The sequence below is a fragment of the Acomys minous genome (genome assembly GCF_964271855.1).
Source record: "Acomys minous genome assembly, chromosome: 17".
Lineage (NCBI taxonomy): Eukaryota > Metazoa > Chordata > Mammalia > Rodentia > Muridae > Acomys > Acomys minous.
Window position 1 is genome coordinate 4,979,855 of NC_140500.1, and position 21,210 is coordinate 5,001,064.

Here is a 21,210-nt window from a genome sequence, read left to right on the forward strand (position 1 = left end):
ATGCCTGCACTGCAATAACATGCCTGCACTGTGACCATGCCTGCACTGTGATAACATATCTGCACTGTGATAACATACCTGCACTGTGACTGTGCCTGCATTGTGATAACATGCCTGCACTGCAATAACATGCCTGCACTGTGACCATGCCTGCACTGTGATAACATGCCTTCACTATGACTGTGCCTGCACTGCAATAACATGCCTGCACTGTGACCATGCCTGCACTGTGATAACATACCTGCGCTGTGACCATGCCTGCACTGTGATAACACACCTGCACTGTGACTGTGCCTGCATTGTGATAACATGCCTGCACTGCAATAACATGCCTGCACTGTGACCATGCCTGCACTGTGATAACATGCCTGTACTGTGATAACATGCCTTCTCTGTGACTGTGCCTGCACTGTGACCATGCCTGCACTGTGATAACATGTCTGCACTGTGATAACATGTCTGCACTGTGACCATGCCTGCACTGTAATAACATGCCTGCACTGTGATAACACACCTGCACTATGACCATGCCTGCACTGTGATAACATGCCTGCACTGTGATAACATGCCTTCACTATGACTGTGCCTGCACTTTGATAACATGTCTGCACTGTGATGACGTGCCTGCACTGTGATGACGTGCCTTCACTATGACTGTGCCTGCACTGTGATAACATGCCTTCACTATGGCTGTGTCTGCACTGTGATAACATGTCTGCACTGTGATAACATGCCTTCACTATGACTGTGCCTGCACTGTGATAACATGTCTGCACTGATAACATGCCTTCACTATGGCTGTGCCTGCACTGTGATAACATGTCTGCACTGTGATAACATGCCTTCACTATGGCTGTGCCTGCACTGTGATAACATGTCTGCACTGTGCAAACATGCCTTCACTATGATGTGTCTGCACTGTGATAACATGCCTGCACTGTGATAACATGCCTTCACTATGACTGTGCCTGCACTGCGATAACATGCCTTCACTGTGACTGTGCCTGCACTGTGATAACATGCCTGCACTGTGATAACATGCCTTCACTATGACCATGCCTGCACTGTGATAACATGCCTTCACTGTGACTGTGCCTGCACTGTGATAACATGCCTTCACTGTGACTGTGCCTGCACTGTGATAACATGCCTTCACTATGACCATGCCTGCACTGTGATAACATGCCTTCACTGTGACCATGCCTGCACTGTGATAACATGCCTTCACTGTGACTGTGCCTGCACTGTGATAACATGCCTTCACTATGACTGTGCCTGCACTGTGATAACATGCCTTCACTATGACTGTGCCTGCACTGTGATAACATGCCTTCACTGTGACTGTGCCTGCACTGTGATAACATGCCTTCACTATGACTGTGCCTGCACTGTGATAACATGCCTTCACTATGACTGTGCCTGCACTGTGATAACATGCCTTCACTGTGACTGTGCCTGCACTGTGATAACATGCCTTCACTATGACTGTGCCTGCACTGTGATAACATGCCTTCACTATGACTGTGCCTGCACTGTGATAACATGCCTTCACTGTGACTGTGCCTGCACTGTGATAACATGCCTGCACTGTGATAACATGCCTTCACTATGACCATGCCTGCACTGTGATAACATGCCTTCACTATGACCATGCTAGCTTCACTGTAATCGAGCTAACATGTGGCACAGTTCCATCTCCTGTAGCCCACTGCATCCCTGAAAGTGTCCCTCTCGGGCCCGTGGCTATGTGGGAACTGCTTGACCATTTACAGAGCATGTCTGTCACCTTTGCCAGTCGTCACCCAGAAATCAGCTGCCCCTTGTCTTTCTAACCAGTGACGGTGATCAGTTCATAGCTTAGACTGGTGCCATTCCTCAGTGGTGTCTCTCTCACCAGCAGCTTCCTGTCTTAAAAAGCCAGGGGTCCTCAAGTGTCAAAGAGGCCAATGTTATCTTTATTTCATTCATTGTTTCCTGGGTAAGAAGCTGTTATTAAACTATAACATTGTAGATAGCATTGATTGATTGATTGATGATTTTAGTTTTTTCAAAACAGGGTCTGTCTGTGTTAGCCTTGGCTGTCCTGGACTCAATTTGTAGACCAGGCTGGCCTTGAACTCACAGAGACCCACCTGCCTCTGTCCCCAAGTGCTGGGATTAAAGTGTGCACCACCTCTGCCTGGCTGATATCATCTACTTTTTAAAATAGAAGTCAGGATGTTTTGTTACGCTTGATCATAATATCCAGTTCCAGCTGAGAATGTGAGGTCACAGATGTTAACTTTTAAATAGAAGTCACAATTTTTGTTAGATTTGAGTATAAAATCCAATCATGATTGATACAGGGTTTTGATAGGAGGCCACAGATGCCCATTTTAAAATTAAGATCGTAATTTGTTACAGTTGAGTGCAAGATCTAATTTATAACTGATGGGTTTATCAGATCATTCTGTAACGATCTAATTTCCTTTCCAAAAATCTGATTTTATTTATTTATTTGTTTCTCTGTTTACTTGGGTGCAAAGGAGTCAGGATGGAGTTGAGAACAGCTTGGCTTTCTCTCTGCCACGGGGCTCTGGGGAGTGAGGCTCGGCAGCACAGCCTTTGACGCGCTGAGCTGTCTTCAAGCCTCGGGGATTCTAAGCTCTCATCTTTTCCTTATGAAGACGTCACGCTTATATAATTGTTTATTTTGCCAGAGGGATTCACAGAATTTTTTTTTTTTTATCATTTATTATGAATACCTTTCCTGATGTTTCATGTTGTGGGAGGGTAAATAAAAGTTGTTCAATAGAATCGGCACTGTAATATGGCAACAGTTTTGAAAATTGAACTTCTGCACAGGGGAGGGGAATAGGGTGAAAAGCGGGGGGGGGGGGGGGGAGGCGGGGGGGAGGAATGGGAGGATACAAGGGATGGAATAACAATTGAGATGTAACATGAATGAATTAATAAAAAATAAAGAAAATAAAATTGAGCTTTTGTCAGTTCTGATCCCAAAGTCTGTCTGTGTCCTTTCTTGAGCCTCACTAGGGATTCTGTCTTTTCAGATGTTTGACAAGGAGGAGCTTCTAGAATGTATTCTGCGGCTTATACAGATCGACCAAGAGTGGGTGCCCTACTCCACCTCTGCCAGTCTCTACATCCGCCCCACGTTTGTCGGAACCGAGGTGCGACCTGACTCGCTGTTTGGGGGAGGTTTTTTTTTATGATTTAAAATGTCTTTTAAAATTATTTCTTTATTTTATGTGTGTACATGAGTGGGTGTGATGTCAGAGGGTATCTTGGGCATTGGTGCTTTCCTTCTACTGTGTGGGATCTGGGGCCGGAGCTTGGGTAGTTAGAGTTGGCAGCAGGAGCCATCTTGTATGCCCTAATGTTGTTTTACAGCACTAGGGACCTGCCAGGGTCTTGTGTATCTGGTTGAGCCCTGTTGCTCAGCTTTGTCTCCAGCCTGCTTTTCCTTCTTGAAGCTTTTAATGTGTGGTTTGAATGCCATGCACATGTACACATGCACACACACACACACACACACACACACACACACACACACACACACCCTGTCATTCATGGCCCCATTTGTCATTCATGGCCCCATTTGTCCTTCCAATTGTCAAGGCCATCTTTCCTGTGATGATAAGGTAGAAAACATTTTAGGCTTTGAGGAAACATTTGTCACCCTCAGTTTGGCTGGTAATTGTAGGTGATTCACCCAGGATTAATTTCAGGGGAGGGGGTAGTGATGTTTGCTCTCCCTTGATCAAGCCTGATTGCTCGTCTGAGCCTGCAGGGGTGCAGTCTCTTTATGGGCTTTCTACCTAAGTCTGCTCTTTGAAAATGTGAGTGGAGTTTGCTGACACCCGTGCCTTGCCATGGGCCTTCCTTTCAGTGTTGCGCCCTTGCTCCCCTGACCTGGTGTCCTCCTGCTCCTTCACACCCTCAGCTTTGGCTGACTGGACTCTTTGGCGATGTCTTACCTTTTCCTAGGGAGACACAACACACACGTCTACTCACCTTAGTTAGAGATCCCTCGCCACATGGATGTGTGGGCACCTGGACACACCACCACATCCAACTTGGTGAACCAATGAGCTTTATTGACGTTCCTTACAAGGATGTGGGTGAGGGGTCACTTACAGGAACAGAAATGACTCAAAGACAGCTGCATCACCAAAGCCTACCCCTGCACAGGTGACAGGTCACAAAACAGGGTACCTGGAGCACACTGCACAGCCTGCAGGCAGCTCAGTTGTTGCGAGTGTGTGTGTGTGGAGTGGGGGTGTGTGTGGGGGGGGTAGGGATTCAGGGGCTCCTGAAACAATTTTGAGTTATTTATCTTACTGCGTTTAGGAGCTTCTTGGAAGGATGGAATGCTTCAAAGCTGGAAAAAAACACAGCACCTTACCTAATTCTTTATTATATTTATCTTGAGACAAGGTCTCATTAGCCTAGACCCACTAGCCTAGAATTTACCCTGCAGTAGCCCAGGTTGGCCTCACATTTAGAACGATCCTATTGGGTCAGCCCCCCCCCCCACCCCCCAGTTCTGGGATTGCTCGCTTGACTTGCAATGCTTGAATGCCCCCCTCCCCACCTTTTTTGTTTTAGTGTCAGGGTCTCCCCCTCTCTCCCTGGTTGCTGACCTCACACTTAACAGTAATCCTCCTGCCTCTGCCCTGTGAGTGGGATTGCAAGCATGCGTGCCCACATCCGGCTGGGTTTGTTTTCTCTTCTTCCCAGGCCAGGACCTGAGCTGTGAGGAAATCCTGACCCAGGAGATGCAGGAGACAGGGTTAAGGTTAGGTGCTGTCCTGTGAACCATTTCCTGCTGTGCTGCCCATAGCTCAGTGCAGGCCTTCTCTGGAAGAGGCTGGACAGAAGATACCTTTGGTCTTACAGGCCACGTAGCCACTTAGCCGGCCCTGACAGCACATCCCATTACAGGCTGACAACTGTGGCAGGGAGGGAAAGACATTTTCTCTGCACGATGTGTTTTCTCCCTCTGGACTATTTCCCAGTGTTCCTGTGGACATTTCTGCCTAGGACTGATTGTAAATTTACCAACTGGTCTTTCTGAGGTCCTAGCATCACGATCTGTCTTTTTCCCTAAGTACTCAGTTTTATAGCTCCAACACAGACAGGACCATGTCCCCAACCAGTTAGGTCACCATTGGCTTCATTTCCTTGTGGGTTGTGGGTGGGTGGGTGGGGTGGGGAAGAGACCTTCCTTATCCCGTGTTAGGGATGCAGGAGGAAGCTTTGTTCTCAGACCAGCTTCCTGACTGCAGGGGTTGAGCATGGTGACCTGGAGGAGGGAGGAGGCTGAGGCAGAGATCTTCCAGTGCGTGCGGCACCTACCCCTGGGCCTGGCATCTGGGAGGCCTCTTTACTGAGAGTTCAAGCCTGGAAGGAGAGGGTTGCAATACTCAAGCAGAGATCCAGGCTGTTTCTTTGTCCTTTTCTGCTCACCCCCTACGGGACAGTTGTCAGCCTAAGTGTGGAGTCATTGTTCTGGGAAGTGACCTGCAGAGGTCGAGAAAAGAGAGCCAGGCTATCTATTATCACCTGAACCCTCAGGACAGAGCTGTTATCTAATAGCAAAGCCCAGGGAGTCCCCTCTGTGACCTCAGCTGGGTGACCTTCAAATGCAGTGGCTTTGTTGCCATTCTTTTTTTTTTTTTTTTTTTTTTGGTTTTTCGGAGACAGCGTTTCTCTGTGTAGCCTTGACTGTCCTGGACTTGCTTTGTAGACCCGGCTGGCCTCGAAAGATCGAAAGATCCACCTGCCTCTGCCCCCCAAATGCTGGCATTAAAGGCGTGCGCTGCCACCACCTGGCTTTGTTGCTATTTGTAAAGGCAAGGTCTCCTGTATTGCAGGTGAGCCTGAGCTCACTATGTAGCTTGGGCTAGCCTTGACCGCACAGTGATCGTCTGCCTGCCTCGGGCTCTCAGGTGTTTGAGGTTATGGGTGCATGCCCCTGTGCCTGCCTCTGTAGCCCTTCTCTATAAAGAATACCGGGGCTGAAGGGATGGCTCGTGGCTAACGACACTTGCTGCTCCCGCAGAAACCTGAGTTTAGCGGTGAGGAAGCCGGTGTAGAGGGAGGAGGAGTTGAACGGGGGGGGGGGGGGGGGGGGGGGGGGGCAACATGCTGAGCAGGGGATTCACACAGCATGAGGGCGCTCTCAGGGAAGGTCTGGGTACCGTGCTGATCACTGCCCTTATTCTCTGTATCATACGTATGTCACCATATGTGTCTTGTCTGCATGTATGATGTGCACCACATACAAGCCTTGTGCCTAGGGAGGGGACCCCTGGAGCCTCAGTGTAATAGCACCCCTCATTTACAGACTCCTTGACATTTCCTTTCTTATTTTAATTTAAAAAAGGGTTTATATTTTTCATTTTCTCTGTGTGTGTGTGTCTGGCGGGGGTAGGAGTGGATGGGGTGAGGTTGGTGTGTGCGCAGTTGCTGGTGGAGTCCAGAAGAGGGTCTGGATCCCTGGGGGCTGGAGTTTGACTTGGTTGTGAGGAATTGTAAGAGTGGGGAGCTCAAGCCCGGGCGTGCTGGCACACGCCTTTAGTCCCAGCACTCGGGAGGCAGAGGCAGGCGGATTGCTGTGAGTTCGAGGTCAGCCTGGTCTACAAAGAGAGTCTAGGGCAGCCAAGGCTACACAGAGAGACCCTGTCTTGAAAAACAAAGAGTCGCAAGTTTCTTAACTCCCCAGAGCCGTCTCTCTTCTTCTTCTTCTTCTTCTCCTTCTTCTTCTTCTTCTTCTTCTTCTCCTTCTTCTTCTTCTTCTTCTTCTTCTTCTTCTTCTTCTTCTTCTTCTTCTTCTTCTTCTTCTTCTTCTTCTGTCTTCTGCAACCAGCTCACCCTGAACCCCTTAATCCTCCTGCCTCAGCCTAAGTGCTGAGATGACAGCTTCCTGCCGAGGTGGCTCCATTTTCTCCTTTCACTCCAAAATCTTTTAGAGAAGGAGTGAAAGAGCAAGCCAGCTGTCCTTCAAGCCCTCCTGGCCCCAGCCGCCGCATTCGTTGCTGTTTGCTTTGGTCAGAACTGCCCCAGCCCTGCCTGCTGCTGCTCGGCTCTGCCTCTGAGGCCAGGCTAATGGAATTTGTCAGCTCACTGGCTCCTTTCTGCCACTCTTCAAACACCTCGTGACACCCGCCTTTCTGCGAAGGGATTTCTGGGTGACCCAGAAAGGGGTGGTAACTCTCACTGTGAAGCAGCCTTTGTTTTTCAGCACACCTAAGTGGCATTTGTCTATGCAGAGTGCTGATGGGTCTGATGTTGTGAAGCTAGCCTGGGAAGTGAAAGTGCACTCTCTCTCTCCCTTCCTCTCTCTCTCTCTCTTCCCTCCCCCTCCCTCCCCACCTCCGTGCACCGCTCTCTCTCTCTCTCTCTCTCTCTCTCTCTCTCTCTCTCTCTCTCTCTCTCTCTCTGCGCGCATGTGTGTGTGTGTGTGTAGTATTTCCTCCTCACTGTGGTCTCTTGAGGCAGTACTTCACATCTGAAATGTTGTGGCCTTTTCCGTTCCTTATGTAAATTTCCTGAGACTACAAAGTCTGGCACTTGTCCCTGAGAAGGCTGGGGTGTAGCTCAGTGGTACCACACCAAGTGTGTGTGTGTTAAACTTGCAGCATCTCCCCAGAAGGAGCCAAGTGTGGTGATGTGGGAGGCTGACACAGGAGGATTGCTCTGAGTTTGAGGTCAGGCTGTCCTGTATATGGAGACCCTGTCCCCCAGAGCTAAAACACAAATACCCTGAACTGTTCCTTAGACAATCAGATTTGTTGCAGGTACTTGCAGCCCCCACCAGCTGCTGACATCCTTGGCTCCTCTTTAATTATGTGGCCTTTGCTTTAGTTCATCAGAAACACAACAGAATCTTGTTGCCTGTTGTTCCACTGACATTTCATAATAAAAGTCTCCTCATAGGAACGATCTAAATTGCTTTTCAGCATAGAAAAGAGGATTGGAGCAAGGGGCTAAGTCAGGGGTCTTGACTTGAGTGTGTGACAGCTGGGAGGCTCCATGTGTGCTGGGAACTGAACCTGGGTCCTTTGCAAGAGCAGCCAGTGAGTGTCCTTAACCACCGAGCCATCTCTCCAGCCCTCTCAGTGAGTTTTCAAGGGGGGTAGATTTGAGCAGTAGGGAACTGTGCCCTTTTCCCTTCCATCAGTGCTCTCTGCTGCCACCTAGTGGAATAGATGCAAACTAACTTTCAAAAAAATTGCTTCCGCTTTTGTACTAGTTTTGTACTAGTTGAGAGCTTTGTGTGCTCTACCTCAGCCTGAGCGAGGAGACATACAGTACAGAAAAAATTATTCTGTTTTAGCTGTTACTTTTTTTTTCTTCTGAGACAAGGCTTTTCTATGTAGTCTTAGCTGTCCTGGACTCGCTTTGTAGACCAGACTGGCCTCGAACTCACAGTGATCCTCCTGCCTCTGCCTCCCGAGTGCTGGCATTAAAGGTGTTCACCACAACTGCCTGGCATTACTTTTTTTTTTTTTTTTTTTTTTTTAGTATAACGCAATTGTATAAAATATTTTGTGTGTGTACACCTGGTCAGGTGTCCCAACATCCAGGTGGTACGTGACAAAGTGCTATTAGATTGTACATAAGAAAGATGATTCATTCAGAAATTCAGAAGCTAGATGTGGCCCTCAGACAACAGCCAGCATGCTGCTGGGTCTGAAATTCATGCCTGAGTGTCCTCTGCTACTGGGTGAAAGTTCCTGGTTCTTGCCTTCCCAAAGCAAAGAGACAAAGTTTACCTGGACCTGCTTTTTAAGGTCGAAGTCTGGTGTTTCTGGTTAGTCAGCTGAGCTCAGTTTATTACAACAGACTCCCTTTCTCATCGAGGTCCTCTCTTCGCCTGATATGGGGACCCCCCCAGCTCCCTTAAGGAGTGTCACAGAGCCTCCGGGAAGATTTCAGGCCCAGCCTTTTCCTGAGAGAACCTGTTCAGCAAGCACCCGGGGATTCCTGGAAATACCCGCCTAGAATTCCACCCCCCCCCCATAGGATACCTAAGTACGGTGTTCTCTCTCCTTCTTATGAAAAGACCCCAAGCTACTGCGTGTTCCTGAGGTGCTGTACCACTGCATGGAAACCAAGGATCCTGGCACCCCTAGCCTTAGGGAACCAGACACATTCACCCTCAAACCCCTCTTCGCTGCCCAGGGTTTATAAATCCCCGGCTTCACTAGTAAGGGTTGGCTGGCTGGCTTTCTCTCCTGCTCGTGCCTTTCCTCCCCAGGGCTTGAGTGCAGGTCGGTGATGGTGGGGCTGCTCCATTGCCGCTGCCACTAGCTCGGTGCTGACCTTCCAGGTGGTTGCAGGCATCCACCCACTCGCTTCCTCTACCAGGCTTAGCAGGGCAGCTTAGCAAGGGACTGTGACACTTCTTGTATTACCACAGGCCTGTGGAACACTCGAGTTTCCCGGCTGTCTGACACCAGCAGTCTCATTTAAAAGAGCTAATACCACCTGGTGGTGGAGAACCTGCCCTGGTGAGACCCGGAGCCTGACCTAGTGCAGGGGCCTCAGGCCTCTCACCCAAAACGGGACCTTTGACCTCGAAGTCCTGTTCATGGCCAGAAGCAAACAGCACCTGGACCAACCCTCCAGACATGGAATCCTGCCGGCCTGTAAGGCCAGTAAGGGAGGAGCCACCCAGTGAGTTCTGGGTTGCGGATTTTACTTTGCATTGGTATGTGATGATGATGATGATGATGATGATGATGATGATGATGATGATGATGGTGATGATGATGACGACGACACCTGGGCCCTCATGACATTTCCTACATATTTGTCATGTATTTGGACCTATTTGCTCTCCTCCCATTACCCTCTCTTATCCCTCTCTCATTAACCCCTTTCTTCCTCCTGACTAGTTGTGTTGGGATTTTAACAAGGTGTTTTTTATCGGATAGCTATAAAGCAGGTGGCGTATTTATTGGGCAAGGTGACTCCTTCTCCCTCTGGGCTCTGGTGGTTGTCTCTCCCTTTTTAGGGTAGCCCTGCCAGCTTCTAGAAAAGCCTACAAGGGAAGAAAGAGGCAGCGGCATCTGGAAGGAGAGTGTTCTAATGAAGCCAGGGGCCTCTGAGCTCTCACACCCCGAGTGGTGTTTGTGGGTGCTAACTGGGGAGGTGCTCTCCTTTCCGGCACAGTAGAAACATCCCGACTTCAAGGCTATTTAAATGCCTCTGACCACCAGAGATGCAGTTGAGATACGGTGGCAGTGATTTTCTCGGTTGCTTCTCACGTGACTCCTTGCCCACTCGGTCTCATTGGCAAATCAACTTTCAGAGATAAGATGGTTCTTTCCAAGCAGGGAAGAACAGGTATGTGTTCGCGCACTCTCCCTCCCAGATTAGAGGACGGTGGACGTCTCGGACTCTTCCTCCCTCATGGGGAGAGGATTCTTACTTTCCAATAAAGTTCCTATTAAAGAACAAACACTTTGCCAGGCTCCATGACATGTACCTGTAATCCCAGAACTCCAGGAGGCAGAGGCAGGAGGATCTCTGTGAGTTTGAACCCAGCCTGGTCTACAGAGTAAGTTTCAGGACAGCCAGGGCTATGTAGAGAGAGGCCTCCAAAAACCGACAAATGAAAAAAAAAAACAACCAAAAACTCCAACCGAGCAAACACAAACCAGCCATGCAGCTCACTGACCAGCCTCTGGCTCAGTAACGTAGTTCAGCATCAGGTTATCCTAGGGTCTCAGAGCCCTGTGTGGTCCAGGTGATGGAGGAAGGTAGGGGGCTGTCAGGCAACATTATTGCCCACATAAGCAGTGTGAGTGTGCGTGTGTGTGTGTGTGTGTGTGTGTGTGTGTGTGAGAGAGAGAGAGAGAGAGAGAGAGAGAGAGAGAGAGAGAGAGATGACACAGTGTGCAGGTCAGAGGATGGCGTTAGGAAGTTGTTCTCTTATTTTCACTTGATGAGGGAGGATCTGTCTGCCATGCTGTGTGCACCAGTCTAACTGGCCCATAAGCTTCTGACCAATTGTCTCCTCTCTCTCTCTCTCTCTCTCTCTCTCTCTCTCTCTCTCTCTCTCTCTCTCTCTGTCTCTCTGTCTCTGTCTCTCTCCTTCCCACCTCACTGTAGGAGCACTGGGATCACAGATACATCTTGCCACATCTGGCTCTTTAACACGTGTTGTAGGGACTGAACTCAGGAAGTCAGGCTCACACAGCAAAGAAGCCATCTCACCAGCACACACGCGCTTCCCATAGCTTCTAGGCATCTGCCACCGGGCTCTGGATGGTGGCCCCTGGATGGGTGGGCCCCAAGTGCGGGCGGTGTCTAGTAGGCACAGGTGTAACGGAGATGTGAGTAGAGGCAGCTCCAGAGCTGCGTCAGCACGCAAACAGCATAAGGATTGCCATCGGCTTCACTGTCACCCTTTGCGTGGCTGCTGCCCTCTGTGACACGCAGTGGTTAGCATCTATCATGGGGCCACCCTGCTTTGTTCATCTGTTCTTGAGGTCTTCCACTGTATGGCTGACTGGAGACTGACCTTTCTCCCTTTGTGACACAGCCTCCAGGACTTCCTGTCTCTAATAACCCGTTGCCCTGACGTAATGACCTCCCTTGGCCGGAAACATTTATACACACTTATAGTTTTCCCTTACTTGTGGAAAGGGCTGTTTTCTGTCTTTTAATCATTTGTTGTTTAAGGACTTATTTATTTTAATTTTATGTGCATGGTGTTTTTATTTATTTTACCTTTATATGTGTGGTGTTTTGCCTACATTTATGTCAAGTGCGCTGTGCATGTGCAGTGCCTGTGGAGGCCAGAAGAGGGCACTGGATCCCCTGGAAGTGGACATGAACAGCTGTGAGCCTCCATGTGGGTGCTGGGAAGTGAACCTGGGTCCCCTACAAGAACGTCCACTGCTAATAACTCCTGAACCCCCTTTCCAGCTCCCTGTTGCTCGTGGTGTGAGGTCAGAGCAGAGTTCTCTCCTCTCTTTGACGGTACTGACGGTACCTGTTGTCCTGCCTTCTGCTGCCTGTGGCGTGCTGTATAGACAGGCGTGATCATGGCCTGCTTCCACGTGCCCACCCTCCTCTCCCAGGCCTCACATTTCTGAAGCGCCCAGCAGCAGGCTGGGGAAAGGGCTGAAGGGGGTTGTGTTCTAGGGGGGAGAGGCAGGCTCCCCTTTCATCCTGCCAACAATTGCAGCAACCGCAACTTGACGGATGTGTTTTGTGCTTTCTCTAAAATCATAACTCAGAAAGCAAAGCAAAATTAAACTTAGTTTTTTGGTTTTTGTTTTTTAAATTATAATTATTCATTTTGTGTGTGTGCTGGGCAGAGGTAGGGGATGTGGATGTTGTAGCACGTATGCGGAGGTCCGAGGACAGCTTGCAGAGATCAGTTCTTTCCTGGACCATTTGGAGATGAGGGATCAGACTCCTTAGCCAAATTCTCAGGTTTGGCAGCAAGCGTCTTTATCCACGGGGCCATCCTGTGTCCCATCCCATCCTGCGCTCCACCCACCCACACCTAATACCCACTCTCTGTGCTATCTTTAAAAGGCTTTGTGTCACTAGATTTGGGGTGGGCATCCTTCTGCGAGGTGGACACAGGTCTAGTCTAGACTTTAAGAAGGATGTCTCCTTGTCAGTTACAGAGGTGTGGTTTTATTCTCTGCGTTACAGCCATCTCTCGGCGTCAAGAAGCCTTCCAAAGCCCTGCTCTTTGTGATCCTGAGCCCCGTGGGACCTTATTTTTCTAGTGGAACCTTCACTCCAGTGTCGTTGTGGGCCAATCCGAAATACGTCAGAGCCTGGGAAGGTGGGACTGGGGACTGCAAGATGGGCGGGTAAGTCAGAGTGTAAGCCCTTCCTGACTCTGCTGACGAGTGTGTATCAGTTGTGTGCCCTCAGTGGTGCTGTGCAGAGTAGCGTTCAAAAGCGAATCGCTGTTTGTGGCTTTAAGATTTAGCTTTGTAAATGTGCTACTTGCCGGAGGTGTGACTGTGGCCTCCTCTAAGGCAGCACTGACAGTGATGACAGTGGAGTGGGACAGTGCTTTGACGCAATGGCTTCAGGGAGCTCTGTCTGGGAAGGTGCTTGCTTCACTGTCTCTGCCACAGATGGCAGGCACACCTGCTGTGGAGGGGCTAAGGAAAGGCCTGCCTTGGCTCTGCCTGGCCAGCCTCACTGGCCAGCTTCAGGGTGGACTTGGCCCTGGATTTAGACTAGTATCTGCTGCCATGGAATGGAAGACTTTTAGAATTCTAATCTCCTTTAAAAGAGCAATGGAGGCTGGAGAGACGCCTCAGCACTTAAGAGCACTTGCTGCCCCGCTAGACAACCTGAGTTAAGCTCTCTGCACCCATATCAGCAGCTCGCAATAACCCATAGCTCCAAACCTCTGAGGTGTGGTGTTCTCTTGGCTTTTTTGTTTGTTTGTTTTTTTGAGACAGGGTTTCTCTGTGTAGCCTTGGCTGTCCTGGATGCGCTTTGTAGACCAGGCTGGCCTCGAACTCACAGGGATCCACCTGCCTCTGCCTCCTGAGTGCTGGGATTAAAAGCGTGTGCCACCACCGCCCGGCTCTCTTTTGGCTTTTTATAGGTACCTGCGTATGACATACATCACACACACTCACATGCACACATGCACACATACACACACACACACACACACACACACACACACACACACGCACACAGTGTGCATATTTGAGTTACTGGAATATCAGCATCCGTGTTGTCTTTCACCATAAATGCCGGTGAGCAAGGCAGGCACTGAAGCCTTACGGTGTGCGTTATTCACAGAGCCCGTGAGCTGAGGAGACAGTAAAACAACACCTAATGTCTCCCCTCACACCTCACCTGCATCCGGCAAGCTTTATAGGGAGGAGTGGAGTTGGCACAAACCAGCTGGCGGGCTGAGCTCGGGCAGGCAGGTGTGCAGTCAGTTTTCTGAGGTGCCCTTGCCTCTCTTATTTGTTTTAAAATTGTATTTTATTCTTATGCGTACTTTGTCTGCGTGCAAGTCTGAACCGTGTTCCTGCCTAGCGCCCTTGGAGGCCAGAAGAGGGCCTTGGACGCCCTGTTGCGGTACCGCTGGGTGGTTGTGAGCGGCTGTGTGAGTGCTGGGAATGGAACCCGGGTCCTTTGCAAGAGACACATGTGCTCTTAACTCTGAGCCACCTCTCCAGCCTCCAGGCCTCTCTCGTCATGGCTTCTCGCCCTCTCTCATCATTCTCTAGTGTTTGGGCTCACGGACTGTGTGATGGGTGAGGGTGGAGGTCAGGGAGGTCAGAGAGGCTGACCCAGAACAAACCGTAAGCAGCATACATGTGTGAGGCTGTTACCATATGTGCTTAGATTTCCCCTGTGGAGTACACATGTCTATTAAATAGTACACAGACTATTAAAGTGCCCCTCTTCACTCCTCTGGCCACCTCCCCCCTCCCCCCTTGTGCCCCCCTCCCCCCACCAATTATTTGTACCATTGGTCACTTCTTGCCCCTTCCAGGGTCTCTGCTCAGGTCAATGACCTCAGGTTTTGTGGCACCTGTGTCAGTTTCAAAGTTGGTCAGCCTCTTTCCCACCGCAAGTTGCCCCAACCTTCCTATGAGGAGGTGTGTCTCCCCCAGACCATCATCGTGTGCTGCACAGAAGACATCAGTGGCACCTCTGAGTGCCTCTGACATAGTCCCAGGTTCTGAGGCTGAGGGTGTGGCCATCACTGCAGAGAGAATGTTCTGCCTCAGGCTGTAAGGTTCACACCTGCACTCGGTTGTGTGATGAAGCTAAAAATCACGAGTGCATTGGCTGACCACTTCATGTTTAACATTACATGTTGTCGTGATTTTCACACATCTGGGAGTAAGAAAACCAGGGCACTTTGAGCTCCCATTTGAAGCCACTAAACACACACACACACACACACACACACACACACACACACACACACACACGTGGGGGGGAGGAGGGAGAGAGAGAGAAATGTAGGTCATTTAAGCATTAAGGGAGCCCCGGCAGGACAGACTTCAGCCCTTAGCCCCTCGGGCATTCTGGGTTTCAGGTCTGTTCCCAAATCCTGTTTCCTCTCCTTCCTCTGTCAGGGCACCATTTGTTCTTAACATCCATGTACATCTGTCCTAGTTACTTCATACATGTGGGTGTCTGTGTGTTGACACATGTGCCATGGCAGGCCAGGAGGCAGCTCGTGGGACTCAGCTCTCTCCTTTCACTGTGTGGGTCCCAGGGAGCAAACACAGGTCATTAGGCTTGGCAGTGCCTTCACCTGCTGAGCTGTGTGCTGGCCCGGGGCAGCATTTTAAGGGAAGTGTTTGAAGAAAACAGGTCAGTTTGTTGGGGCCTCAGCTGAGGCAGCGTCAGTTATTCATTCCTTAACCAAGTTTGGATTTTTAGACCACTAAATCTCCAATGGGTCTAAGTGGCTGGAACATGTGTGTGTCTGTGTGTGTCCATCCGTGTGTATCCACAGTGAGAGTATGGAGGTCAGAGGACATATCATAGGAATTGGTTTTTCTCCTGCCACCCTGTAAGATTTTGAAGATGGAAAGTCACTAGGCCTTCTAACCAAATGAGCCGCCTTGCCCCACCCCCAAGTGTTAGACACACACACACACACACACACACACACACACACACACACACTCAAACAAATGAAGAGTAAAAACTTGAGACCGTTTGAGTGAGTGCGGAAGTAGGTGATGCGTGTTTGTAACCAGCCGGCTTTCTTTTTGTCCCTAGCAATTACGGGGCCTCCCTCTTGGCGCAGTGCGAGGCTGTGGAGAACGGCTGTCAGCAGGTCCTGTGGCTGTACGGCAAGGACAACCAGATAACGGAAGTGGGCACGATGAATCTTTTCCTCTACTGGATAAACGAAGACGGAGGTAATTGCTCTTCCGTGGCATGGCAGCCGATGACAGCAGGGGCACAGGGGTGGGGTCCGGCGGTGGCTGTTGTGTAGAGCGCCCTGGGCTTGGTTTTAGAGTCTTGTTTCTGCCGTTTGGCCTGACACTGACTTAGAACTCAGCTGCTGCACAGATGGCTCAGGATGTAAGAACGCTGGCTGCTCTTGCGGGCGACCTGGGCTTGGTTCCTACCAGCCACATGATGGCTTCACAACTGCCTGTTACTCTAGTTTCAGGGGATCCAATGTCCTCTTCCGGACTCCGTGGGTACTGCACACACAATGCACAAGCATACACACAGACAAAACACTGATGTACATTAAATAAATACATTTTTTTTTTCTAAAAAGGGATTCCCCCCCTCCCCTTTGCCCTCTCCTGGTGTCACAGCAGCCTGCCTTTGGTGATGAGTCTTGGTTCATTCAGTGGTCATTTGCTCTGTACCGTATAGAGCATCTTATAGTGAACATTGACTATATGGAGGGGAATTGGTGTGCCCCTCTTTTTCTCAGAACTGTGAATTGAACTCGAGCACCCCCGCCCCCATGCTAGGCAAGCTCTCTCTTGAACTGCACCTGTGGCCCCATTTTCACTTTTTATTTTGAGGCTTTTATAGTTGCCTGGACTAGCTTTACCTCACTATGCACCCCAGGCTGACCCTGGGCTACCTTTACCCCACTGTGTACCTTAGGCTTAACCCTGGGCTAGCCTTACCTCACTCTGCACCCTGGGCTGACCCTGGGCTAGCCTTACCTCACTCTGCACCCCGGGCTGACCCTGGGCTACCTTTACCCCACTGTGTACCTCAGGCTTAACCCTGGGCTAGCCTTACCTCACTCTGCACCCTGGGCTAACCCTGGGCTAGCCTTACCTCACTCTGCACCCTGAGCTGACCCTGGCCTAGCCTTACCTCACTCTGCACCCCGGGCTGACCCTGGGCTTGCCATCTTGTTGCAGCCCTCTGAGTGGCTGGGGTAACAGGCATGTTCCACTGGGCCTTGACTTGCTTTGCTTTGTGGGCTGTTGTCCGGGCTCCACCACCTCTCTCTCACTAGAAATGACCCAATGCAAGGGACAAAGTAAATCGCCATTGGCCACGAGGATTTTGATGGGTACATGAAATTTAGGAGCACATTTTTAGGTCTGTTTATGTTTTTAGATTGTTTATTTCATAGTAATTGTACACACCGAAAATTATGAAATGAAGTAGGCGTGTGACTGGCTGTTCATGTTTCTAACACCAGCAGGAGGAGGGGAGACGGGCAGCTCATGGGAGCTCACTGAGTCAGCCTCCCCACAGGGCGAGCTACGGGGTCAGTGAGATCCTGGCTCAAAAATAGGTTGGAAACCAGTAGAGGAAGACAACAGTGTTGTCCTCTGGTTTTGCACACACACACACACACACACACACACACACACACACACACCTTATATACACACCACCCGTACACACACACACACACACACACACACACACACACACACACACATACACACACACACCTTATACACACACCACCCGTACACACACACACACACACACACACACACACACACACACACACACACCTTATACACACACCACCCGTACACACACACACACACACACACACACCTTATACACACACCACCCGTACACACACACACACACACACACACACACACACACCTTATACACACACCACCCGTACACACACACACACACACACACACACACCTTATACACACACCACCCGTACACACACACAACACACAACACACATACACACACCAAAATAATGCTTCCAGGTTCCAGGTACAATCTCCCAGCCTTGGCTTGAGGTTTTTAAGAACTTGTCGCTCTGTGGTAGCCTCCCTCACATCTGCTTTATTTTGCTATCGCCGGGGAAGCACTGCGTGGCCCTCTGAGTACCAGGGGAGCCTTTTATATTCCATCTGGGGGAGAGTAAGCAGACTGCCTGAGGTGGCCCTGGGCGCCTCCGCCACAGCGGCTCCTCGTGCCCGGCACATGACTCAGCTGGCTGCACCAGATATTCTTCTTCTGCGCTTGAAAATGCAAGAAAACCAAATTTATGCTGGAATTTGGAGGCTCTGGGGCTGGGCTTCTCACACACACATGCCTCTGAAGCAAGAGAAGGGGATGCGAGCCGACTCTGCTCGGGAGGCCATGTCTTCCTCTCTGGCCTCTGCTGTACCCGCTCCCACCCGCCAGCACCACGAACACAAACAGGGACATTGCTCAGATGCCAAGGACTTCAACACCATCTGCGTCATCGCCACACAAGTTAGCCAGACCCTGTCCTGGCGAGTGCTTGTTCCTTATCCAGACAGAAGCCACAGGCATAAAGATCAGAGTGGGACTGGGTGGCTTTGTCCTCTGCCTCCTGCAAAATATACGAAGCCCTAATAAGAGTCAGATTTTATAACTTTGGCCCAAGTCAGTTTTAGTTTCAATGTGTTCCTTCACTTCTTGGGGTGTTCACCAAGAGATAAAAGGAGGTTGGAGAGAGTGGGTGAGGGGGTGAGTGAGTGCTCTGCTCACAGAGCACCCCAATTCAGTTTCCAGCACCTACGGACTGGAAGCTGCCTGTAACTCCAGCGCCAGCCGATCCACAGGCACTCGAGCACATGGATGGACACTCACAGCACAGATACAGTAATTTAAAAGAGCAAAAATGTTCCTCTCCCTTGGCCTCGTTAGTCCACCTCTCTATCTCATCCATAATCTACGTAACACAGTCCTGGCGTGTGTCTCCCTGTCGGAGGGTGAGGAGGGAGTGAACCGCTTAGCAGAACTTAGCACGGGACCAGCCCCAGGCTTGGCTGAGTAACAAGCTCCGTCTGCAGGGCTCTGTTTTCCTCCCGTGCTCTGGAACGCACTCTGGCTCCTGGGGGTGTGTTTGTGGTTGCCGAGGAGAGCGAGTGTTTCTCGCCCAAATGTCTTCATGTCATCGGCTGTGTCTGGGAGCCGGGGGACAGATGTTCTGTGTCTTGACCTCAGACTGGTGTTTACAGTGGGTGCTAAATTCATTTCACAGAACAGCCTTTGCCCACATGAAGGCTGCTGTTCGCATTTCACTTGGTGTTGACTTAGAGTTGAGCTAACTGTAGGAAAGGTCTGTGAGTGTGTGAAAACCGTGCACACGCATGTCCATGCATTTCTGTGCCTAGCTAGCGAGCCATTACAAAACAGGTTTTATTTTGAGATCATCAACACTTAGAAAATAGCGCGTAGCTTTGGGAACATTGCCAGAGCCAATTTCTTCTTTCTACAAAAGCAATTTTCAGAAAATAAATAACTCTTCCAACTCAAACTGCTGCGGCCCAGCAAAGCAGATTCATTTTCTCATTTTTTTTAAAATTAAAAGATACTTATTATTATAGAGGCTGGGGCGTGGCTAAGTGCTTAGGAGCACTCAGTGCTCTTCCAAAGCATCTAGGTTTGGGCCCCAGCAGCTCACAACCTCCCGTAACTCCAGTCCTGGGGATCTGGTGCCCTCTTCTGTCCTTCATGGGTTCTACACCCATGTGGTGCCCATGCATACAGGTAGGCAAAACACCCAAACACAAAAACAACATAAAACGAAAACCTTATAGACTTCTCTGACGCGGAGGCGGGACATATAAAGATGTGCAGATCTCTATTCTGATAACCGTCCTGGAGCTGAAGACCCTGGATCCACCCCACCCTGAGACAACGGGTAGTGGTCCCAGAGCTTGGACCCTGTGCGATGCTGCCTTTTCTCACCGTCACCAGCCTTGGGAAACACTTGTTGGTCTCTCCTGTAAAATAAGGCTGGAAGTGGGTAGTTCTGAAGTTCTGAACTGTACTCAAGGGCCCAAGGGAGCTCCGAGACAGCATGGCAATTCCCTCACGGCTTCCACCCGGTTTTCCTTTAAGTACTTGTGAGTTCTCTGCAAGCAGGTGCTAGGTCACACAGGCAGACTGTCTGCTATAAGGCTCAGCATCTTCATAATGTGATGATTTAAGGCTTGTTGGTCCACGTGGCTAGATGCCGGGAAGGAAGGGGAGACGTTGACTTCTGAAGATGATTATTTTTCTTAAAGACAAGGTTTCATGTGGCCAAGTCTAGTCTCAAATCCGATGTAAGGATGACCTTGGATCCCCAATTCTGCCTTCAACTCTCGAGTGCTGGGAATGAAAGTCAGCCACACCCAGTTGATGTGGTAGGAGGATCAAACCCAGGGCTTCAGACTTGCTATATGAACCGTCTACTTACTGGTCTGCTTTCTCAGTCCACCAAAGTGATTTTTAAAAATAATTTATTTTTATTCATGTGCCTTTGTGTTTTGCCTGCACGTGCTTGTGTGAGGATGTCCTGGGACTAGAGTTACAAGACACTTGTGAGCTGCCATGTGGGTGCTAGGAATTTTTTTAAAGATTTATTTATTTATTATTATGTATACAGTGTTCTACCTGCATGTATACCTGCAGGCCAGGAGAGGCCATCAAATCACATTATAGGTGGCTGTGAGCTGTGTGGGTGCTGGGAATGAACTCAGGACCTCTAGAAGAACAGCCAGTGCTCTTAACCCCTGAGCCATCTCTCCAGCCCCCCACAGTGACGTTTTAACGGGAGCTTGTGTAGTGGAGGGCTGCCTGGTGCTTACAGTTGGATCACTGTGCCTGGTCTCCCTGGTGGAGACTTCACTTGGGGTCCTGATGTAGCAGGCCAACAGTTCACCTCTTGAGATTGCTTGGATTTTCTTTTTTCTTGTTTTGTAGTGTAGGTGCCTGAGCCACCCTCCCGCACCGCCCCCCCCCCATTGCATTCAGGTCTTTGTGGAAAGCATAATTCTTCACCCACTCCTGTCAATACCTGTGTGGCTTGAAAGGCCGGTTACGTGGGAATTGGAAGGCAGTGTGCCAGTGGCACCAGGAGGAATCACTTCCTGTGTGCATGTGGGGGTGCACTGCTGTGGTGCCCGGAGGCTTGAGGTGGCTAGTCTTCGCTCGCTGCCCCCTCATGTGTTGGGACACAGAATCTTTCACCAGGCCTAGGGCTACCGATTTGGCTAGACTAGCTGGCAGGAAGCCCTCCCTGCCTCGGCAGCACCAGTATGAGCCACCCCGTCCAGCTTACATGGGTGCTGGGACCTGAACTCAGGCCCTTGAGAAATGCTCGCCATGGATTATCTCTCCTTCTCAGGCTACTCAATTCTGAGGTGACGGGCTCCTCACAGAATTGCCGGATATGGTACTGACATGGCTCCCGAGCAGGATTTATGTGTTGTTCTAAGTATCAATCAGCTTTTTTTGTTGTTG

At 50.0% G+C, this 21,210-nt stretch overlaps 1 protein-coding gene across 3 annotated transcripts in view; it reads left to right on the plus strand.

The window, feature by feature from the left end:
• The window catches only part of BCAT1 (branched chain amino acid transaminase 1), a 72,805-nt gene that overhangs the window by 41,506 nt on the left and 10,089 nt on the right, over positions 1–21,210 (plus strand). For all 3 annotated transcript variants that reach the window (XM_084765312.1, XM_084765311.1, XM_084765313.1), the window contains exons 5-7: positions 3,051–3,170; positions 12,685–12,848; positions 15,760–15,902. In XM_084765312.1, coding sequence (XP_084621438.1) covers positions 3,051–3,170; positions 12,685–12,848; positions 15,760–15,902 — 427 coding nt within the window. The remainder of the gene's footprint in view (positions 1–3,050; positions 3,171–12,684; positions 12,849–15,759; positions 15,903–21,210) is intronic.